General features: G+C 46.9%; 8 protein-coding genes across 8 annotated transcripts in view; 4 read left to right on the top strand and 4 right to left on the bottom strand.

The window, feature by feature from the left end:
• Window positions 1-217: 217 nt before the first annotated feature.
• Window positions 218-967, bottom strand: F5Y00DRAFT_233234 (uncharacterized protein). Its single transcript, XM_048007282.1, has 2 exons — window positions 714-967; window positions 218-616 (listed from the first exon to the last, which is right to left on the bottom strand). The coding sequence occupies exons 1-2, from the start codon at window positions 826-828 to the stop codon at window positions 486-488; spliced, it is 246 nt and encodes an 81-aa protein (XP_047866322.1). The 5' UTR covers window positions 829-967; the 3' UTR covers window positions 218-485.
• F5Y00DRAFT_233231 (uncharacterized protein) lies at window positions 963-2,919 on the bottom strand. Its single transcript, XM_048007281.1, has 2 exons — window positions 2,104-2,919; window positions 963-2,052 (listed from the first exon to the last, which is right to left on the bottom strand). Exons 1-2 carry the CDS (start codon window positions 2,664-2,666, stop codon window positions 1,350-1,352), a joined length of 1,266 nt encoding a protein of 421 aa, XP_047866321.1. The 5' UTR covers window positions 2,667-2,919; the 3' UTR covers window positions 963-1,349.
• On the bottom strand, window positions 2,920-4,091 carry F5Y00DRAFT_233229 (uncharacterized protein). The gene has a single exon (XM_048007280.1). The coding sequence runs from the start codon at window positions 3,795-3,797 to the stop codon at window positions 2,946-2,948; it is 852 nt and encodes a 283-aa protein (XP_047866320.1). The 5' UTR covers window positions 3,798-4,091; the 3' UTR covers window positions 2,920-2,945.
• F5Y00DRAFT_233227 (uncharacterized protein) lies at window positions 4,078-4,711 on the top strand. Its single transcript, XM_048007279.1, has one exon. It carries the CDS (start codon window positions 4,149-4,151, stop codon window positions 4,380-4,382), a length of 234 nt encoding a protein of 77 aa, XP_047866319.1. The 5' UTR covers window positions 4,078-4,148; the 3' UTR covers window positions 4,383-4,711.
• A 570-nt stretch (window positions 4,712-5,281) lies between these two features.
• F5Y00DRAFT_37248 (D-isomer specific 2-hydroxyacid dehydrogenase) lies at window positions 5,282-6,674 on the top strand. The gene has a single exon (XM_048013564.1). The coding sequence runs from the start codon at window positions 5,404-5,406 to the stop codon at window positions 6,457-6,459; it is 1,056 nt and encodes a 351-aa protein (XP_047866318.1). The 5' UTR covers window positions 5,282-5,403; the 3' UTR covers window positions 6,460-6,674.
• Window positions 6,675-6,779: 105 nt separating this feature from the next.
• F5Y00DRAFT_260686 (uncharacterized protein) lies at window positions 6,780-9,206 on the bottom strand (the record flags this gene model as incomplete). The annotated part of the gene is made up of 3 exons (XM_048011058.1): window positions 6,780-8,333; window positions 8,398-9,107; window positions 9,182-9,206. The coding sequence occupies 3 exons, from the start codon at window positions 9,204-9,206 to the stop codon at window positions 6,780-6,782; spliced, it is 2,289 nt and encodes a 762-aa protein (XP_047866317.1).
• A 3,564-nt stretch (window positions 9,207-12,770) lies between these two features.
• F5Y00DRAFT_233222 (MFS general substrate transporter) lies at window positions 12,771-15,530 on the top strand. Its single transcript, XM_048007278.1, has 5 exons — window positions 12,771-13,605; window positions 13,678-13,722; window positions 13,781-13,989; window positions 14,057-14,219; window positions 14,280-15,530. Exons 1-5 carry the CDS (start codon window positions 13,483-13,485, stop codon window positions 15,240-15,242), a joined length of 1,503 nt encoding a protein of 500 aa, XP_047866316.1. The 5' UTR covers window positions 12,771-13,482; the 3' UTR covers window positions 15,243-15,530.
• A 4,066-nt stretch (window positions 15,531-19,596) lies between these two features.
• Window positions 19,597-20,307, top strand: part of F5Y00DRAFT_268510 (uncharacterized protein) — a gene marked incomplete at both ends in the record, with an annotated part of 1,906 nt that continues 1,195 nt past the window's right edge. Inside the window, 2 exons of the mRNA XM_048012267.1 lie at window positions 19,597-19,907; window positions 20,004-20,205. Of these exons, the coding sequence (XP_047866315.1) occupies window positions 19,597-19,907; window positions 20,004-20,205 (513 nt within the window). The remainder of the gene's footprint in view (window positions 19,908-20,003; window positions 20,206-20,307) is intronic.

Here is a 20,307-nt window from a genome sequence, read left to right as displayed (position 1 = left end):
ATTTTATATGTTGTAGATATTATGAATCAGCTTTGTCTTTTGGGGTTGTTTGAAATGGCGGCAGAAAATATATGAAGAAGCGAAGACTGGTAAAAGGGGGATGTATAGGTTTATATGATACTTTGACAAGTTCTGTTTGATAGGAATCTGAAGGAGAACGACGCTAAGATATTAGCACCTGGGCCACTATGTGACTTGCCTATGTACGTCGTAGGAGGGTAAAGGTATTAACGTAAAGAGATTTATAATAGGCAACAGGTATATAATAACTTTAGAGGATCTATCATATATGGTAATCGTAATTCTCGAATATTTGACAGTAATAACAGAATCTTCATTCTCTCGGGGCCTCTAACCTAAACCAATAAGACATCACGATTCTAGTTCATACCCAAGCCTGAAGGAAAGCCAACCAACTCCCGCGACCAAGTTATCTATAACAGTTCTATAACAGTCGTAGTCATACCATAATAAACGAGATGCGCTTAAATGATGCAGAAATCGCATGGTAGCGGGCAGGGAATACAGAAGCAGAAGCGGCCCGGGCAGCACGAACTACGATCTCCGCCGCGCAAATTTCCATATTCGGGTTGTTCAGGTTGAGGTCGCTGAGGATCTGTTTTAAGTGTTAATAATATGTTCGTCTCATAAGTATTTTATTCTTCGCCAATGCTATATCCGGGTAGAAATGGTATATATAAATTCGAACATACCCATTGCTTGAAGAGCGACGGGTTGCGTAGTCTGGACAGGCTGATGAGCCGTCGGCCCACTGGATTGCGCGGCCTGGTCATTTGGTGTTTGGGGACTGGGTTGCGATGGCGACATATTCGAGGTGCAATTGCGTTACTACCGGTTGGTTTATAGACGTTAGTAGTTAATTATAATTGAGAAGTAGCTTGGTTTTTTAAATATGAGATGAATTTAAAGCTTAAGTCTTATGTCAGTGAGTTGAGCGGTGAGTTCGTATTGTATGCATGAGTGCACGTAAGATTAAATGTACCTACGTACGAATAGGAAGTATCTATATGACGTCACTTAATTGTTCGCTAACAACTAAGCCACCTTGAACCAAGCCAACCTCTAGCTTATTCCTCCAGTTTTGGCGTTGCACAGCCAACTTTTTCAAGCTTCGTTTTCGCGTATCCTTGATTCCTTCTTAATTTATCCACGTGGCTCCGTTTCGGAAAACGCGAAACCATCCGATGTAATTAATACATTTCGTCGATATGAGGGGAGTCTAGGTAGCCCCACGCTATCAGTGCTATTGTACAGCCTGTCACCTCTCTCTATCGCAAATATTATCCTTGAACACGTACATACGATATATCTAAACAGCCCGAGTCTTACTACGCCAAATACTTACTCACTGCGTCTCGCACGTCCCATAAGTCCCTGCGAGTGAAAATGTTCAAGACTTTCCTCACCCTGACCAATATAAACAGAGAAATATAAAGGCCAATAGTCTTCAACCATGACATCGGCATTTTCGGGTCTTTCCATCGTAGAGCATCCGCTTTGATGCCGTTAACTCTCGAGGCGCGGACCTCGAACAGTCCGAGAATCGAGTGAGATATGGCATCGTTTAGATCATGCCCCTTCTCGAGGTAACCAGCTAAAAGGAGCGCCAGCGCCTCACCGTCCTCAAAAGCCTGGCTTGCGCCTTGGCCACTTCTCGGCGGCAAAGCGTGAGCTGCATCGCCGACGAGGACGCACCCGTCACGACCCCAGTAGGGTAGATCTGGCATGACAAAGATGGGGTAGACATTATCGAGACATGCTTTTTCTAAGCACTGGCCGATAAGGGGGTCTGTCCAATTCCCGTGGCGCTCACGGAGCTGCTGGAGCATCAGGTCGTGGTCTAGCTTGAGGCCTCTACCTGGTAGGTCCGTCTCGTAAACGGACCAGTAGAGGAGCTTGGTTTTGTCCGACTGGGTAAGTCCGGAATAGCCAAATACCCCCGTTGAGCCCATGAAGAAGAGCATGCTGGGGTTATCAAGAAGGTGTTTTGGTAGTGGAACATCGAGTACACCTCCGACTGCACAGATACCACTGTACGCGATCAGACCAGGCAACAGGATAGACTAGATGTTCTAGACTTACACGTATTGAGGACGGTATTTCTCATCGTTGCCGAACAAGTCGTGACGAACGGTGCTACGGATCCCATCTGCACCGACGACAAGGTCCGCCGTCTCGTCCGGCGACCCGTCTTCGAATTGGACCACAGGTTTTCTTCCTTGGCGCGCGATCACCCTAGCTACTTTTTTCTGAATCACTAAACCGGAAGGTAGAGTTTCGTAGAGGCAGTTGATGAGGAGAGGACGTGAGATAGGCAAGACCTCGGCATATTCATGGCCCAACAGCCAATCACTAGCCGTCTTCCATGTGAAGCGCGTACACGGGAATCCAGCCGCATAAACTCTCCGCTTCAGCGCCGGGTCGAGCTCTTCCAGAACACGAAGTCCGTTGGCTTGGAGCCCCAACCCGGCGCCTGGCCGACTAGTACTGACCTGAGGCGTGGTTTGCTCTGTAGCTTGGCCGGTAGCCGGGTTAATAATGTCATAGATTTTGACTTCAAGGGGTTGACTGGCGGGGATAAATTTGCGGAGCGCGATGGCGGTGCTGAGGCCGCTCAGTCCCGCCCCGATGATGATGATTTTCATCGTTAATAGAGATCTAAATTGGGTTAGTATGACTGGTAGAAGTTATTGAAAGGTAAAAATATAACGACATTCACCAAATGTAGCGAGATTATTCAAGTAAAATTGGATGATTAACCTAACGAGGCATCTGTGACTCCTAGATCCAGACCCGGATCGACCCACTCCCGGATGAGTTGGGAAATCCAACTTTTAATTGGACACCGTTCTCAGCTACTAATTGAAATACTAACTGGGTATGGAACAGTAAAAATAAAGCTATGTATATACATATGTCCAGCCTCAATAATGGGACGAGCTCTTCGGATGCCATGGTAGGTGCTGCGATATCTTGGGGGTCCCCTCGTCTCCTTCAACCAACAGCGCCACTCTCTTTATATCCGGCACCCTCTGATTATACCAATGACTCTGTTCATACCAACCCATACGGAACGCAGTACAAAACCCCTCCCAGTGCTTAGTTTCGCATAACCTGCTTCCACAGGATGTCATCCTATTATACGATTTCTTTGTCCGTGTTATATGGCATTGCTTGTAGAAGCCAGAGAGCGTATCTACCCTCTTGTGGTTCTGGCTGTGCCAAGGTCCGTCTACGATTTGGTTCATCGTCCGAATCATCTCCTGATCATCATCTAGGTCAACCACGACTGGCATACGTGCAGATAACCGTTCGCAGATCAAGGTGCTCGCCTGGGCCGGAATACTCCAAGTCTCAAGCACGAAGCTGACCTGTTGCATGTTCCAACACGGACCGTAACTCGAAGCTATCTCTTCTATAATCTGGAAGCTGCCATGGTCGGGCGTTAAGATGAGCCGTTGTACATGCCCTAGGATATCCTCGAAGCTCATTCCGATCATGAAGTTGCCGTTAATCATGACGCTGTCGCGATCTGGGTCCATATACGTCTGTACAGGGGTATGAGGCCACTCGGAGCATCGTAGTGAGGGGTACAAGAGACTCCTCGATTCCTGGCAGGCATGTGACACCCTCATACGCCTCTTATCCATAGTAACTACCGACCGTGGCTCCGTGTCAGGCACAGGATACCGCCAGCGTATCTCGAATATCTCCATCAATTTTGGCCCGGCAGCTAGATGCCAGATTTTGTGACGAACATTAGGCGGGAGCTTCATCAACGGGAAGTTTTCTATCTTAGGTGGAGTGCTACTAGTGTTTTTCTCAAGACGCAGTGCACTCAGTTCGTCTCGTAGCCGTTCGTTCTCGAGCTTGAGTGAGGAAAGCTCGGTCTTGATCGATGCAAGTGCATCCTGTGTCTCCTGGAGTGTGGCAGTAAGATTGGCGACATTTTGGGTAAGACTACTAGTCACATCGACGAAGCGGCGAGTCTGTATAGAGAGCTGGTCTAGCTCGACTTTGAGGTTGTCATTGTCGGATGCTTCACGTGTGCTATGACTACGCCCGTCGTTCCGGAGCTCGCCAGCCCTGCTTGGTGGGATCTTCATCGCGAACTAGTCGTTGCCGATATGAGTATGATCATTCAATACCTAGTTCTTGGAATTGTAACTCTGCTCCGAATGTGGACACCTGCATTTATCGTACGAGTATATTACTATATATGTGACAAACTCGGGAAAGAATCGAGATTATTGTCTTCTCCAAGAGATGGGATGAATCAGGACAGTTTCAGGTGGGTACCTGATATCTACCTAATAGGAGATCCTGCAAATCTCATGCAATACACGGCTGTGTACGCATAAATACGCACCACACAGCCGATCCACGTATCTACCAAGGTGTACGACCCCTATTTCAATATTGAAATGGTTTGGTTGATTTAGGCTTGAGATTTTGAGATTTAATACGGCCAATTGCACTAACATGAACGAGAAGTACGGTAGTCTATATACAATATGATGCTGAGGTGGCAGCACGTTGACCAAGGCTGTGGTTTCGTGGCTGTCTCCCAGACCATACGATAGGTGAGCAAATGGGGTCTCAACCACATATCGAAGACAGGAAAATATCAATACTTAATACTTTAAAATATATATACATTCGTTCGTATGAGCTTTTACTTTAATTGTCAATAGGTACCTAGATATCCAATGGAGATGTTGGATTATTCGTGAAGAGTTCATGTTGTGGTATCTTATATATGATATACAGATATATCTTGTATATGAATCTCAATAATCGTAATAGGCGATATCATGCCCCTCCGCAATTCACCCCCGCCAATTCCAAATCTCAAAACTCCGCCGACCATTTTCCCATTTCACTTCGAGCTTCCACTTCCCTAATTCATGATCGTAAAATTTAGAAATATGAGAAATCTTGCTAATGCACATTTTTCACCGAATATTATTTACTCATATATCCTACAGAACATTAACAATACGTATATATCTATTCTGATATACTCCATTATTCGTATTCATAATGACATCAAGATTGTGGAACTTCAGCTGCCAAGATGTAAAATGAACCTACAGATGATTGGGAATCCTCGCACCAAGCTCCGTCCAAGAAACTAAGAATACCTTATGTGTGACTACTGCGGGTAACTCGGTCGGAAACCTTACTATAGATGCTAACGTCGATAGTTGTTTCCAGAACGTTGGCCTTCTTGCGTACTTCTAGGTGAAATGAACCATATGAACCACCTAAGCCAATTCTTTCCATCACCATTATCATTTTCTTGATATCACACACTTAACATCTCCTATACAAACCCATTGGGATCATCCTTAACCGAACTAGACACCTTATTACCGCAACATGCAGCTCGCCGTCTTCTCCGCTAAACCCTACGACAAGGAGTACCTTACGAGCACCCGAGCAGCGGAACTCGATAAAGTCGCTAACATCGAAGTCGTCTACCACGAATTCGCCTTGTCTCTCGAAACAGTTTCTCTAGCGAAAGGTGCAATCGCAGTATGCGTCTTCGTGAACGATAATCTCAGCGCCGATGTCCTTGAGTCGCTACATGCGAACGGTGTCCGCGCCATCTTATTGCGTTGCGCCGGATATAACAACGTTGACCTACAAGCTGCCGAGCGTCTGGGTCTCTTCGTCGCCAACGTACGCTCATATTCCCCCGAGTCCGTCGCTGAATTCGCCGTCGCCCAAATCCAGACGCTAAATCGAAATACCCATCGCGCCTACAATCGTGTCCGCGAAGGAAACTTCAGCCTGCAGGGACTACTAGGGCGCACTCTGAACGGAAAGACAGTAGGTATTATTGGCACGGGTCGCATTGGTGTGGCATTCTCCCGAATCATGAACGGCTTCGGATGCCGACTGCTAGCCTACGACGTCTTCGAGAATGACGACTTCAAAAAGTACGGCACGTACACGGACCTCGATACCTTGCTCTCCGAAAGCGACTTCATTAGCCTTCACTGCCCATTGATGGAGAACACGCGGTATCTTATAAACGACGACACGCTGGGCAAGATGAAGAAAGGAGCTATGCTAGTAAACACTTCGAGAGGCGGGCTTATCGACACCAAAGCTGTCATTGCGGCCTTGAAGAGAAAGCACCTAGGTGCCCTGGCGCTAGACGTGTACGAGGGCGAAGGGGCGCTTTTCTACAACGATCATTCGAGCCATATTATCGACGACGACGAGCTCATGCGTCTGACCACCTTCCCTAATGTGCTTATTTGTGGCCACCAAGCTTTCTTTACGGAGGAAGCGCTGCGTGAAATTGCCGACGGTACTATCCGTAACTTGAGCGATTTCTTGAACGGCAGGCCGTGCGAGAATAGTCTCGTCCAAACCCAAGCTGTATCGGAGCATGTTGATAGAGGCCCCGGACAGATTCGGATCTAGAAATATAAGGGTTCATGCTGTAGGTAGGTTATAGTGGGTACTTCAAGTAGGTAGAGGTACGAGAGAGATCTAAATACAAGCATGGTAGCATTGAATAAAACTCATGGAAGTCGGTGTCGTATCAGAACCGCTGACAGCATTAGATAAATAGCTATGAATGAATCTATAATAGACGCAGTCACGAGCCATCAGTATCGAAAGCCTTGGACTCGATGCTAATTATCCTATACTCTATACTCTAACATCGTTGGTTAATCATGGATCTGAATTCGCTTGCTAAGGTTTATATACTTATACTATATGTATCCAGGGCCGGCATCCTATCTCTTGTAAACCCCACTAATTGTATAATCCTTCTTAGGGCCTTTTACCGTGTACCCCAGCTTCCACTCCTTCAAGTTCACGGCCTTGAAGTTGAATTCGTAGTGCACGTCGTACAAGTCGTCGATGCACAGATGACTTGCCTTCGCCAACCAACCCTTCTTACCCTTCTCCTTTTCTTCTGCTGCAGCACCCGTTGTCATAGGCGTTGTCTCGCCCTGGACTTTCATCTCTGCTTCATCAACCGGAAGCAGGAACTCCACCTCGTGGAACAAGTAATCCGCGCGATCTTGGTCGTCCGTCCGCGCAAACCACACGCTCAGCACATCACGCGCCTCATCATATCGCCATACGTACCGCCTCGTCGCACGAAATGATAGCTGCGGGTTATCTCGCGCCGTGAACGTGCCATCCTCGATGTATAGGTACTCGAGTCCGAGACCCGTGCCCGAATCCGAATTTGCTTTGGATACGAGAGACGGGGATAGCCCATCCTCGGTTCCGTCTCGTAGTAGGAAACGTGCTGTGCCGGAGAACCGCCCGCTTGGATGCGATGGTAGCCGTGAAGAAAGCGTCCGCTCGAGCCGCCACTCACCCAACAGGGAGCGGAATACAGCGCCGGCAACAAATCGACCGCGTGAAAGCCCGGCTAGCGCTGTCTCGTGCGTCGCTAGTAGATTCGCTTTTGTCTGCTCAGCAGCCCGGGGGTTCCGAGCGGTGGCTGCAGAGAGAGAGGGGTATCGTGCCGGCGTCAATATATCCATGGGCTTACCCGTGGCGAGGGGTGGCGTATCACCTATAGGAGGGGTAATGGGGACGTCGAGAGCGCGTGAGAATTCTTGCATTAGGAAGGAGTAGTCGCCCATCGGGAACTGTGAGACACGCGGGTCGGTGCGTAAAGCCAGCGTCCGCGCGATAGTGTCGTCGTCCACGAGAGCCTGGCGAAGGGCTGAAGTTTGGGATTGCGGGTCATTTGATGCCCATAACCGTGCGACAAATCGAGCCTGCATCTCCATGACACCCCAGTAGGGCGAACGGTACAGGCCTACAAAGCCCAGAGTGGGCAGCGATGGGTGATGCGTTCCGTGGAAGGCGAGCGCAACGGGTAGGTTAGGGTGCTCAGGGGAGTGTGAAACGGTCTCAAGGACAGATAATGGGAGAAAGGAGAGTGACGCAGAGGGGTCGAAACCTGTCGCTAGAACCACGGCGGCAACATCGGAGATTTGCTCGTTTGTTGGAGAGATGATGGCGACGTTCCCATTTACAGATGACAGTTTTCCTTTGCTAACTTTTATGAATTTTGACTGTACGAAGTTCATATAATACGAGCTCATAGCCACAAATGGTTGCTCATCAAGTAAATCGCCGCCGATCTTAGTTTCCAGCGAGAATTCAGATTGATTAGTGCCTAAGACGGCTTGATAGATCGAATTCGAGGCCTGGGCCGCTTCGACGCTTATATGCCCCTGACTATTTGTTAGGGGTTGTGGCCGGTTGGCCAGATTATATGAAGGTAAGTCGCATGGGAGAAACGGCGGTGCCGATGCGGCCGGCTGTTATTTGGTTACTATTCAAGATTCATCCATGACAGTTCAAGGTATAAGAACCTCTGCCTACCTTTGGGGATGTGAATAACGGGAAAACCCACGAGGGTCGGTTCGTGATGTGATGTATGGAGTAGCTCTCAGGTTCTTGGATGATCTTCTTTCCGGGTGAGTGGATAGCAGATGAGAGATGTGTCGCGATAGTTGCGGCAGTCTCAATTCCAGACATCTGTCCACCAACGACGAGTATCTTACCGCCATGACGACTTGACTTCGCTAAGAGGCTCTCAAGATCTCGGTACTCGCTACTATGGATAATAGGTACGTCCGCCTCTTTCGGCACATGATCCGGCCATATCGGCTTCCCGAAGAATCCCGTAGTGACGAGCAAGTAGTCGAATGTAGCTGTCTTAGAACCTCCGCTTGATTCTGTCTGTACATTCCACGAGCCATCACCTTGTAACTCGGCTTTCACAACTTTATGTCCGAGCCGTATATCAGCGCCGCTGTACTCATTGATATATCGTTCTAGATATTGGCCGACTTGCCATGCCCTAGGGAATTGCGGATCAGAGTCTTGCCACGCGAAGTCGCTAAATTGGACGGTATGTTTGCTCTGGTTGGTTACCATGAGCGGGTGTACAAGACCGCCAATATCATCCTTTCTTGTGGGCCACAGTCCACCGATTCGGGACTGTGCTTCAAAAATAGTAACCTTGAATGAACTTTCTGGCGTATCGTGCAGTAAGGTCTTCGCTGATACGAGACCAGAAGGGCCAGCGCCTATATCGCATGTGAGCAAACCGAGAACTAAAGTCCGAGAGGGATAATGGATGAATAAGCATTCGCTGTCTTACCGACAATACAAACAGTCTTGGCCATGATCCGGACCCGAACCAGGGTCCGGGGTGTGCAGTAGAATCGAGTGAGGATCGTTGGTAGTCCACTTTGAGGAAACAATCGGGATGGATAAATATAGGTAGTAGATCGGACTCTGCAAAATGTGAATCTGAATATATGCCTATTCTTATTTCATAGAATATTTCAATAGGTTACTTGTTTTCGCAACTTGCTTCAGTCAGCACTAAACTGATCGCCATGAGATGTGGTCTACGTTAATACCAAATTATCCACTCATATACGAATATTGCGTCACTTTCACCAGTCACTATCTTAGGTAAACTAAAGATAGAAATAACCTACGAAGTACAAGAGATTTCCGTGGAGGTGGATTTATGTGGCGCATCAATAAAACGCCGATTGCCGGCGCAAGTTTTATTAGGAGGTACCTAACGCAATCGATAGACAACTTACACGAGCAGTCACTCAAAGTTAGAACTTTCACCTTAAACAAATATCATACACATCCCATGTCATAAACCGCCTTCAAACTTTTCTCCATTGCATATTCTTTATCTACTTATAATTGTATAAAAGTTACGGATTCATCGTGGGAGCAAAGGTTTCGGGTTATATAGGTCTATTGCAGCTGTCCGCCACAGGTCTATTGCGTCTTCGACTACTACATGTCGAAAGCCGAGCATATAGTTCAACCCGAGACATCTCGCTAAACGTAGAAGTTATTTCCACCATCAAAGAGACTTAATCCCAGTCTTAGACAGGTTTGTATTAATCGAGTTTAAACGGTCAACTACCTCAGTGCGAAGCATTCTGAATAATAACGGGAGGCAACATGGGAAGAAGCAGACACCCGCCTACCCGTCTAGTTAGAATAAGATCCTCAGCTTCGAACCGTCCCGCGGGAGCTTCCGCATCTCGCAGGATCGACACGTGCTCGTCGGAACACGATCGTTCTTCTCTATGCGCGAAGGCGATGCATGCGAGCCCAGGCAAGTTGCCGTGCGCCATTCAGTAGATTTTCGATAAAGCTCGGCATGATCTGCTTCGCTATGTTAACTCCATAAACTTCCGAAAGTTTCTAGAGATTTACCAGCTGTGCTATATTCAGACTCACCGCATATCTTGATTACATCTGCCCTTATACTTCCGTACGGTAAATTACAACATTATCCCTTGCGATAGAGGTACTTGAATTAATCTAATTTTAGTAGTACTTGGTAGCTAAAACAGGCGAAAGAATCTCGGTGTCCCAGAACTGTGGTTCATCCCTTGAAATCTATGGATTAGGGCTCCCGGAGTTTAGCGATCGAAAGTCGCGAGCCTCGTATAACTATCAAGACTGCTAGTACTCTTTACTTTTGCGTGGGCACGTAGAAAGCAAACTGCATGAATTAGCTCAACGGAGAGGACCGGCGCTTCTCTTGCGGCCTTATAATCTCTCGGTCCCATATCTCATTACGAATTAGCCCTTACGAACCATTCGTAAGTAGGCGTGGCCGAATAAGTGGCCGAACGGGAACCTGCATAAGTCCTGGTCTGTCCTACAATATATATATGCCTGAGCTAAGAGGCATGGTATATCTAGTGACGTATCGGTGCTTAATATTTACATTGAAGAAGGGCTCGTACAAGGATACGTCAGCTGGAATTGTATAAATCGTTTGTGCGACAGGAGCCTTGCGATAGGAACCATACGTCTGGGACGGGTGTTGCGAACTTTCGGTGGACCAACTGTTGCATGCGACCTACCTACATAATGCAGGCTTATTATTGACATACATAATCCGTACAAGGCTGGGACCGAGTGCCAAGTATGCTTGAGATCAGTGGCAAAGGGAAAAATAGCGCACCAGACGAGCCAGCCTTGTGTCCAGAGATCAGAGTTTTTTTATCTTGTTGTATTCGGTGGTTCCTTTGAAGCCGCTGCTCTCAAATCGTGTATGATGATTTGAAAAATGGGATATATGCAATAATCGAGACTCTTACCCCAACTGCTCAACAAGCAGCTCGGCATAAGCTTTTGTCCGTCAGTCCCGCTGTGGGTCCCGCCGGATGGGGTCAGGTGGAGACGGGTCTAACCCCCGCCATTCCACTGGATCCTTCAACGCGGGGAAGTTCGCCCGCCTGCTCAAGCCGGTAAAGGACAACAAGGATACAAGGTCAAAATACGTCTGGGCGAAACTGGGCAGCTGGGCAAGAAAAATGCAAATGTGGGTTGCTAGATCCATATGTAGAAGACATGGAATACACTAAAGCCGGTGGATCCGAATGACGATGTAAATGGCCGAAAATGCAACTTCGGGTCTTTAATTCAGTAAGTTCACTATTCTCTTGCTTTTGATATTATCTCCTGTTTTGTTTGGCGGCGAACTATTTTAGTCTCAATTGTCATTCTGTTGTAACCACCGCACACTGAATTCAGTTGAAGCAATTGTCATCTGAAGATTGGTGGTATATGGAAGTAACGTCGAATCGGCTTACAGCTAGCTTTGAAAAACCTCCCTAGGTCATCTTTTCAGCTAGCTCGCCGGCGGTGAGCACAAGAGACGCGTGACCCCCGTATTATCTCCCCTTTGACTGATAGGTAGCGCAAACTGTTTACTACGATATGACCTTGTGGGACCGTGTCCTATGTTATCTAACACGACGCGGCGGAAATCGTGGCTCCCATGCGACAAAGGAACCCACACGCTGGTCCAGAGTCATACAGGCAAACTCTGTCGGAAAGCCTATCCATGCGGCTGAAACATCCGAGACAAGATTTCCCAAGAACGTTATGTTAGACAATGTTGTGATATATCGTTGTCTGTAACCCTTCAACTGGGTATTTAAGGCAGAAGAACTTCTTATGCAATGGAAGATTGTAGGACGCGGTGTCTTCAGCGGTCTCACATGGCACCCAACATTTTCACCATTCCAGCTACCGTGTAGCCTTTCCGTAATCACGTTTAGCATGGAAGTTTGACATCGCTAGGTTTTAACCAACCAAAACTGTCAGAGGGCATATATACGATGATCCGCTAGACTTAACTAACCCCTTGGCAGGCTTGGGGTTTGGTTACGGCACATCCGAGCTAATCAACCTAACCAAAACTCCATCTCTTAGTGTTCTCTTAGTGTTCGCTTATCGGCGTAGGCCTTTTTAGTTAACGTGCATCACAGGGGTCCTACGCCGCATCTTGGCTGTGGCCCATGGTAGCCCATGGTAGCCCTTAGTCCGCATAATGTAACATGGCTGCTTTTCTAGAACTAGTCGTCGTCGCACAGGAAGTAATTTCTAGCCTTCTCGTCTTATGTATGTAGTTGTCGCTAAACTACGAGGTACTTGTCGTACGAGATGGATTTTTGATCATCCCTTTATTCCAAATCCGCTTGACCGGATGGCAAATTTTCTATTCTAACCTTAGGTCTTGAGAATATCGCCCTCGCGATAACATGCTAAGACATTCCATTGGACAAGTTGTTGTGACCGAGGTACATGACATATCTTCGTAGTCCATGTTGGCGTTCTCATTCCAGGTGCAAACTGTCCGATAGACTAATAGAATACCGAATCGAAAACCGAAATGTGTAAGAACCTAATCAGCTGTATTAGACAATTTTCAACGCCAACGTTTCTATATGAATCAGGAATCAGATATGTCAGCCAGTTATCGCTTAGTTACCCCCCAAAAGAGAATCCCCATGTCATCTCATCTCCATTTAACAAAGTGCCGATCCTCTTTCCCCCCCTGGTCACCCCCATTGCTCCTTCCCATTTGTCAACCTGGGTCCTGCAACGCAACTTCCCAAGACTACCACTACCTAAGCCTTTTGAACCTTATAAGTCGGACTAATAACGCCTCCCGCATAACACTGTGCTAAATACTTTCTTACGTGTAGCAGCCAGCTTCTTCCTACCCACCTTCATCTACCTACCTAGGTACACATACATTATTCTATATTATAATGCAGGGTGTTAGGTAGCCCTTCATTCACCTTCATATACATATCTCCCGCTCCCTTCCTTCGTCTCATTTCATTGATATCAACTCAATTGTTTTGGGCCTCTTCAGTCTGATTATCCTCAGCTAGCATTGGTATTTGGGCTCTCCTGATCGCACATACTGGTCGCGCTCGATCTCACCGTCCTAAGATTGGTTAGAGAGCAAGGAAGATATTTTGCGCCAGTTCAATATCTTCTAGAGGTGCTGTCTTATCTCACATCCTCTATTTAACTTGACTCGTCAAGTCAAATTAGCAGATCTGGACGGGGTACTTCTTATTTCAGTACGGTGGGCGACGTTAAGATACCATCATGAGCGACATTGAGAAGCATTCTTTACCCCATGATTCTCAAGATGAAGGTCAAGGCGGGGCTTTCGACGGACTTCCACCCGATCCCGATGCTCATCTCAGCCAAGAAGAGAAAGATAAGATTGTTAGTATCACCGCCGCAATACGGCGCTATTAAATTCCTGCGGAGATCCATTGATGCTAATAATTATATTAGGACCGTAAATTGGTTTGGAGGCTCGATTGGATACTAATACCTTGGGTATGTTGGCAATTATGTGGCGATCCGTAGGTCGGACGTAACTAACATTAACTCCCAGCTCTGTATCCTTTATCTGCTCGCCTTCTTGGACCGGACCAATATTGGCAATGCGAAGGTTGCGCATCTTACCGACGACTTGCATTTGTCAGTGCCAGAGGAGTACAATATGACTCTTACCATCTTCTTCATCTCCTACTCCGTCTTCGAGCCAGTGACAAATGTCCTGCTTAAAAGGCTGCGGCCATCCGTGTTCATCCCAATTATCATGTAAGTTGCAGCCGCGATTTCCGGATCCCAGCCGACGGCAAGGCAAGCTAACGTCGTGAAACCCAAGGATACTATGGGGCGCTTCTATGACTGGCATGGGCTTCGTATACAATTACTCTGGTCTCATGGCCGCTCGTTGGTTCTTGGGTCTGGCCGAGGCCGGCCTCTTTCCCGGTATCAACTATTATCTGTCGTGCTGGTACAAACGTTCCGAGTTCGGCGTCCGTGCCGTAAGTTGATAGTCGCGGGCCCTTCTACAGTCCTTTATCCGTGTTGCTAAATTATTCTAGGCTATATTCTTCTCAGCAGCTGCTATCTCCGGATCATTCGGTGGACTGCTTGCGGCCGCAATAGAACTGATGGATGGTATTGGTGGCCGACCCGGATGGGCATGGATATTTATTTTGGAAGGCCTGCTTACTATCGTATTTGGCGCTGCATCTTTCTGGATGGTCCATGACTTCCCTGATCAAGCTCGGTTCCTTTCGGAAGACGACCGCACCCGTGTAGTTCGCCGACTCAAAGCGGATCAACAGTCCTCAGCTGAGCACGAGGAATGGAATATGAGTTATCTCATCGCCGGCCTTAAGGACTGGAAGATGTGGCTTGGCATGGTAATTTATATGGGTTGCGATATGCCCCTGTACGCCTTTTCGCTCTTCTTGCCCAGCATTATCCAGGAGCTAGGTTGGAGCACAAGTACCGTCCGGTCCCAGCTTCTCAGCGTTCCCCCTTACGCTGCCGCTGCTGTCCTCACCGTTGTCATTGGCTTTGTCGCCGATCGAACTCGCCAGCGTGGTCTGTGCAACATCCTAGTTAGTCTCATTGGCATTGCTGGTTTCATAATGCTTCTAGCCTCTACAGACCCTAGAGTTAAGTATGCCGGCACGTTCCTCGGAGCTCTCGGTATCTACCCTTGCATTTCGAACACTATCAGCTGGATGGCAAACAATATCGAGGGTGTATATAAGCGAGGTGTCGTACTAGGCTTTGTGATCGGCTGGGGTAATTTGAACGGTATCGTCAGCTCCAACATCTACTTTAGTCCGCCTAGGTATCTCGAGGGCCATGGAGTCATGATCGCCTACATGGCGCTATTCCTGTTCGGTGGCAGCGTGTTGATGACGACACTGCTTCGTATCGAGAACGGGAAACGACGACAGGGGAAGCGCGACTACCTAATAGAGGGGAAAAGTGCAAAGGAGATTGAGGCCTTAGGTGACAGCAAGCCTGATTTTTTGTACACAGTTTGATTTTCAAATTGGTGTGGCCGGCGCTTTAATACGGACAGACGTAGGATATATGGGGTGGCTCTTGGTCATTATTTCCCTAGTCCTCAGTATGTTTTACATGGTGGCAAAACATAAGATCACGTTTTCCTTTGATACTAGAGGTTATGGCGAGGTGGATATATACAAGCAACTCTTCCCTTTGGGATACGGTTTTCACTGTTACATATTACTCTCATAGTCCAGAAGTGTCGAGAATATTAGAGGGCGGGAATAGGAAATATCCACTACAATACCATATTCATGTAGCCGCTATGATTCCCAAATATCATCGTAGTTGCTTCGGTGTGAACCCTATTCTTTAGGCTCACTATCTAAACACCTAGAATTCTCCAAGTGTTCACGTCACTTAGGCTAAGCGATTAACCTAAGTGAGATTATTAAGTTCTCTCTTTAAGTGAAGTGGTCATCCTATTTCCGTCCATTTTCAGTCCCGCGACGTCGCGTAGCGCGACAAAGAATGGTAGAGTCAGGTATGTACACACCCCTATCCTTTACGGATTCCGACAAACTATCATACATGTAGGCACTCGGTCAAATCATTAGCTTTTGCTATCCCACATACCCCCTTAGTTCAAAACGATATGGACTATGATTATACTGACTTACCTACTGACCCGCCCATGGAGACTGGGCTTGGATAACCGTGTTTTGATTCCCCTAAGTTGAACTTATCCAACAGCGTACACTATCTTCTAAATCACAATACGCCTGTGCCCATATATACTAGCTAATGCCTTATATCGAAAGATCTTAGTAATGACCCGACGGGTGACTGACGATGACTTCAGGGTTGAATATAAACGAACGGAACTGACCTCGTCAATTTTGCCCCTGAATCTCATTTTCCAATAGGGCGTGCCGTCATGGTGGAATAAGCGAGATTCAACAACGAATTTAGAATAGGAAAACTAGGTGGGTTTCTCGCCTATAGACAGAACTACGCTCAACGACCGTCTCGGCTCGTATAGTTGACATTTTTCAAGTTCAAGTCTTGAGATTGGAAAAACCCAATCCTGCGTTACACAACCTTTAATTTGCTTTAGCAATACTTATTATATTAGAAATACTTATATTTCTCGTTCGGACCTCGGAGATTTCGGGTGCGACGTATTCCTTTGCTTGGAAACACAAAGAGTAATAGTTTGTATCACTGTTGACTGAAACTACATCAAATTGTACTGGATCAGGGGACCCGAGTCTTGATTCGGATAGCTTCTCCTTTGGGTTCTTTGAGGTCCCGAAACAACGTGGTGGGATTAGGGGTCTCGAGCCCTCGTGGAGTAGATGGAAATAGCCACGAGAAACAAACGAGTTAAGTATTAGGTACACTTGAATAAAAGGTACCTACCTTAGTACCTCTTAAGATATAAACCTAGCCAATCTAATCGTAACTTACATATGACTTGCATTATTAAAGGCACTTGCATGTACATACCTACCTAGGTTAGGACAACAGTGGTAATGCAAGGAATGCCGTTTAATCTAAGATGGCATTTTCTGCCCCCGAAAATCAAAGAGTTGGTTAGCCAATCATATCGTGTAGACTAGGTGCTATCCGCCACAAACGGCAATGTCTTACATAGTGCTAAATGTACCTACCTAGGTTAGTGTACTTCCCCCGCGCTGATATTGAACGCCCACGTTTTATTGAGTCCACCCTACCTAGCTTTTAGCATCTTTCTCCACAGCTTTTGGAGTCTTCAAAGCATCGTTAGGGGCTTTATTGTCACGAGCAACACGAGACAATCAAAGAACATCCACGTGTCTACATAGGTAATGTAAGGTATATTTAGGTATGTAGGTAGTTATACCTATAGAGAAGTATCTATACAATCGGAAACTCGGGTCCAAGACAAGTCACAAAATTTTCTTCCATGTTGCGGGAAGCTTTCGTTTCTATCTGCAATATTCCATACATATTGAAGTAGGTAACCTTTGGGACGTAGCTGGACAACTCATTCGGTGACCGAGACTCACGATTACGCTCAGTAAAGACCTGTTCTGGTTGGTTCGACTCCCCTCTCGAGTCGGCAGTGCTTAGCCTCGGTGCATTTCATTGAGATGTGAGAGCCTTCTGCTATTGGACTAAGACTGCAGGATGCATCATGTGGTGTAGCAAACAGCTGTCCATTGGCCCTTCTTGATGAAAAAAGCATTTGCCCGCTTCAGAGATCTTTATGACTGAAGCGCTGAATGTTATTTCTCCGAGCGCGTCCCTTTAACTCACCTACATATTCTCGGAGGTCGGCCAGAACCTTTCGAATGATCTCAGAGCAGTCGTCGCGGAGACGGTAACCCCAGCTGATCGATGCAAGGGTCCCGCCTGTAAAATATCAATCAAGAGGGATGAGACAAGTGTTTAGATCTCCAATTTCTTCCATCCATTCATCGCCTGCCAAGATAGGCTGTTTGTCTTGCGTGGCGTTTACTTTGGCTTATGAACAAGCTAGCCACTCGCCCAATATATGAGAAGCTTGAAATCCTTGCGAGGTCCTGAGTTGCACTTCTACGTATACATATACATAGTACGCCAATTTATCGGGTCGCATCGTCGGTCGTTGATTTGGTTTTATTAAGTGAGGCTAAACCGTCCATAAATGCAGGTTGTGGAGGCGAGTTGCGAATGATGAATTATATACGTGTAGAGTCGCAATCTCCCTGCCCGTCTTACCATCCTTGATCCCAAAACCCAAACCGAATGTGAGGTAGGGACTAGGTAACACCCTTTGGGTGGTATTTACTTCATTTGAGCGTAGTCCAGCTGCTTATAAACATCTGCATTACATGACACTTTGTAAGCTGATCAGGAAGGCTCAAATCAACGCCTCGAGCTGATCGAGCAAGCCAATCAATCCTAAGGCAACCTTGCATTTTCCAGAAGGAGTAAAAGATCCTTTGACAGGTCGATCGGCACATTGGGAAAGGTATGAGATGCTACTCATATATCATTGCTTACTTCCATGTAGTGGCCGAGTTCTGTAGGAGATACTTGATCCGTTTGCTAATAATCGCTCAGCAAGTATACATAACAGTCAAACGTCAATGTATCCTTTTTTTTGAACCTACCTTGCCTTCTCGAGCGGAAACTATAAAGTATTTCGTTGTCGTGTAACAATGAGAAGGAAAGTACCTATACTTCTCTATAAGAGGTGTGAACTTCCTCGGAACAATGGTCCAGATACTGCATGCATGTTACGTTCATGTGGAAGGGACAGGCAGATTACCTCTTCCATTATGTAGTCTCGACGTATCCACATTAAGTACCTTACTCTTTCTTCCTCCAACTTGTAGTCCTAGGTCAGTCTTTCACGAACTTACATGTGTACTTCGTACCTACATACATATTTCCCGTCTGTTACCTGCCAGGTCTATAACCAGGTATATACACAATATCCAAGGCTGAGGACGCATCTTAATATGCATCCACCCAATCGATGATATCTCCTCGGGTACCTATGCGCATTACATCCTCTCCTCCTCTTCTTTACTCTTGCTATGATGCGGCACCTAGCCATAGAGCTGATTTACATCTGACCGACAAGCGAGAGCTGCGGGTACGTGCGTTCCCAGGCCTGTTCGACTTCACCTTCATTCAAGCTTCTATATCCATCACGTTATACGTTTCCTAAGGGTACTCGCTTTGGGTTGACTCGCTCGGCAACTCAAATCTAATTCTTAATTCGACCTACATCCTATATCTCGTCGTTAGAGCTGGTCCCGGTTTTTGAACGACTGATCTTTACGAATTTTCATCTACTTTCCCTACTTACCTCATATTGCTTACGATACGGTTAATAAGGTCGCCAGTCGCGGTGCTCCATCTGTTAGGTATATCAACAAGGAATGGTGAACAGCCTTTTGGTATTCGTCGAAGTCGATATTCATACTTAACAACGTTGTTGATGGTCTTGTTCTACACACATACTGGCTTACACTTCTACTTATACTTTTCTCCTTTTACTTGGAGTCTGTCACTCCCTAGTTGAAGTCTACACGCCTGTGTCGAATCAAGTCTGTCCACCATTGTGTAGCAGAAAAAATATAAGCCGCCTCACTCATCGAGATACGGGACGGTCTTCCGCGCCCTGCCACAGTATTGACCTTACATCGTTGAACGACACAATCCAATTTGCTTCATATATGGCGGGGGCACTGTGATCCCTAATAGGCTTTGCGCGGAAATTGGATACGTACTTAGCCTCGAACTTATACGAAGAGCAGCGCCGTATAGACAAGCCTTTACTATACCCTGGTGTGCAACACATGTAACTGGCATACCCCTTAAACCTAGTCCGAGCACGTTACGACAGCCGTGATGGAGGAAACGGTACACAGAGACCCTGATGGAACTGGCCAAAGCATCTCTCCCGGGGAGCTCACAAGAAGTCATATCGAAACCATCGTGATATTTGAGAGACTAGGCGCCGCATTATCTGTCACTGGGGTCCTTCTTATTTTCGTTGCTTATGCAATATTCAAAAGACTTCGCACCGTACCAAATACCTTCATTCTGTTTGCGTCTTTTGCGAACTTGGGGGCGAGCATTGCCTGTTTGATAGGGTATTCGGGGGTGCTGGCAGGATCAACCAGCCACCTTTGCCAGGCTCAGGCTTTCATGTTTGAACTGTAAGTCTATTGAGAACATCTCTCCTAAAATTTCTCTTCTACAGCCCCTTAGAGTAGAGGAAAGTATACTAGTAAATTGCGATTAACGTATACTAGATTTATGCAATCAGATCCGTGGTGGTCCTTTGCCATGGCTGTCAATGTGTACATGGTCTTTTTCTTCTCTGCAAATCCCAAAAGCTTTCTGCGATACTGGTGGGCGTATTTCCTCGTCTGTTATGGGATACCCTTCATACCGTCATTATGGCTACTCATTGTCCGTGGAAGTGATGGGCAGATTGTATACGGCAATGCGACAGTATGTCACTGTCTAGCATAGAACGGGGGGCCCCCCCCCCCGCCAAGGCGGGGGGGGGGTGGGGTGGGGTGGGGGTGGGGGGGGGGGGGGGGGGGGGGGAGG

Source organism: Daldinia vernicosa (genome assembly GCF_022497035.1).
Source record: "Daldinia vernicosa strain CBS 139.73 unplaced genomic scaffold F5Y00scaffold_15, whole genome shotgun sequence".
Taxonomy (NCBI): domain Eukaryota; kingdom Fungi; phylum Ascomycota; class Sordariomycetes; order Xylariales; family Hypoxylaceae; genus Daldinia; species Daldinia vernicosa.
The sequence above is the reverse complement of the archived record's forward strand: the minus strand, read 5'-3'. Positions and strand labels throughout refer to the sequence as shown.

Coding starts and splice junctions, on each gene's coding strand:
- F5Y00DRAFT_233234 (XM_048007282.1), bottom strand. CDS start 828: ATGTCGCCATCGCAACCCAGTCCCCAAACACCAAATGACCAGGCCGCG. Junction 617..713: donor CGTCGCTCTTCAAGCAATGG/GTATGTTCGAAT, acceptor CACTTAAAACAG/ATCCTCAGCGACCTCAACCT.
- F5Y00DRAFT_233231 (XM_048007281.1), bottom strand. CDS start 2,666: ATGAAAATCATCATCATCGGGGCGGGACTGAGCGGCCTCAGCACCGCC. Junction 2,053..2,103: donor AAATACCGTCCTCAATACGT/GTAAGTCTAGAA, acceptor GATCGCGTACAG/TGGTATCTGTGCAGTCGGAG.
- F5Y00DRAFT_233229 (XM_048007280.1), bottom strand. CDS start 3,797: ATGAAGCTCCCGCCTAATGTTCGTCACAAAATCTGGCATCTAGCTGCC.
- F5Y00DRAFT_233227 (XM_048007279.1), top strand. CDS start 4,149: ATGAGTATGATCATTCAATACCTAGTTCTTGGAATTGTAACTCTGCTC.
- F5Y00DRAFT_37248 (XM_048013564.1), top strand. CDS start 5,404: ATGCAGCTCGCCGTCTTCTCCGCTAAACCCTACGACAAGGAGTACCTT.
- F5Y00DRAFT_233222 (XM_048007278.1), top strand. CDS start 13,483: ATGAGCGACATTGAGAAGCATTCTTTACCCCATGATTCTCAAGATGAA. Junction 13,723..13,780: donor ATTGGATACTAATACCTTGG/GTATGTTGGCAA, acceptor ATTAACTCCCAG/CTCTGTATCCTTTATCTGCT. Junction 14,220..14,279: donor CCGAGTTCGGCGTCCGTGCC/GTAAGTTGATAG, acceptor AAATTATTCTAG/GCTATATTCTTCTCAGCAGC.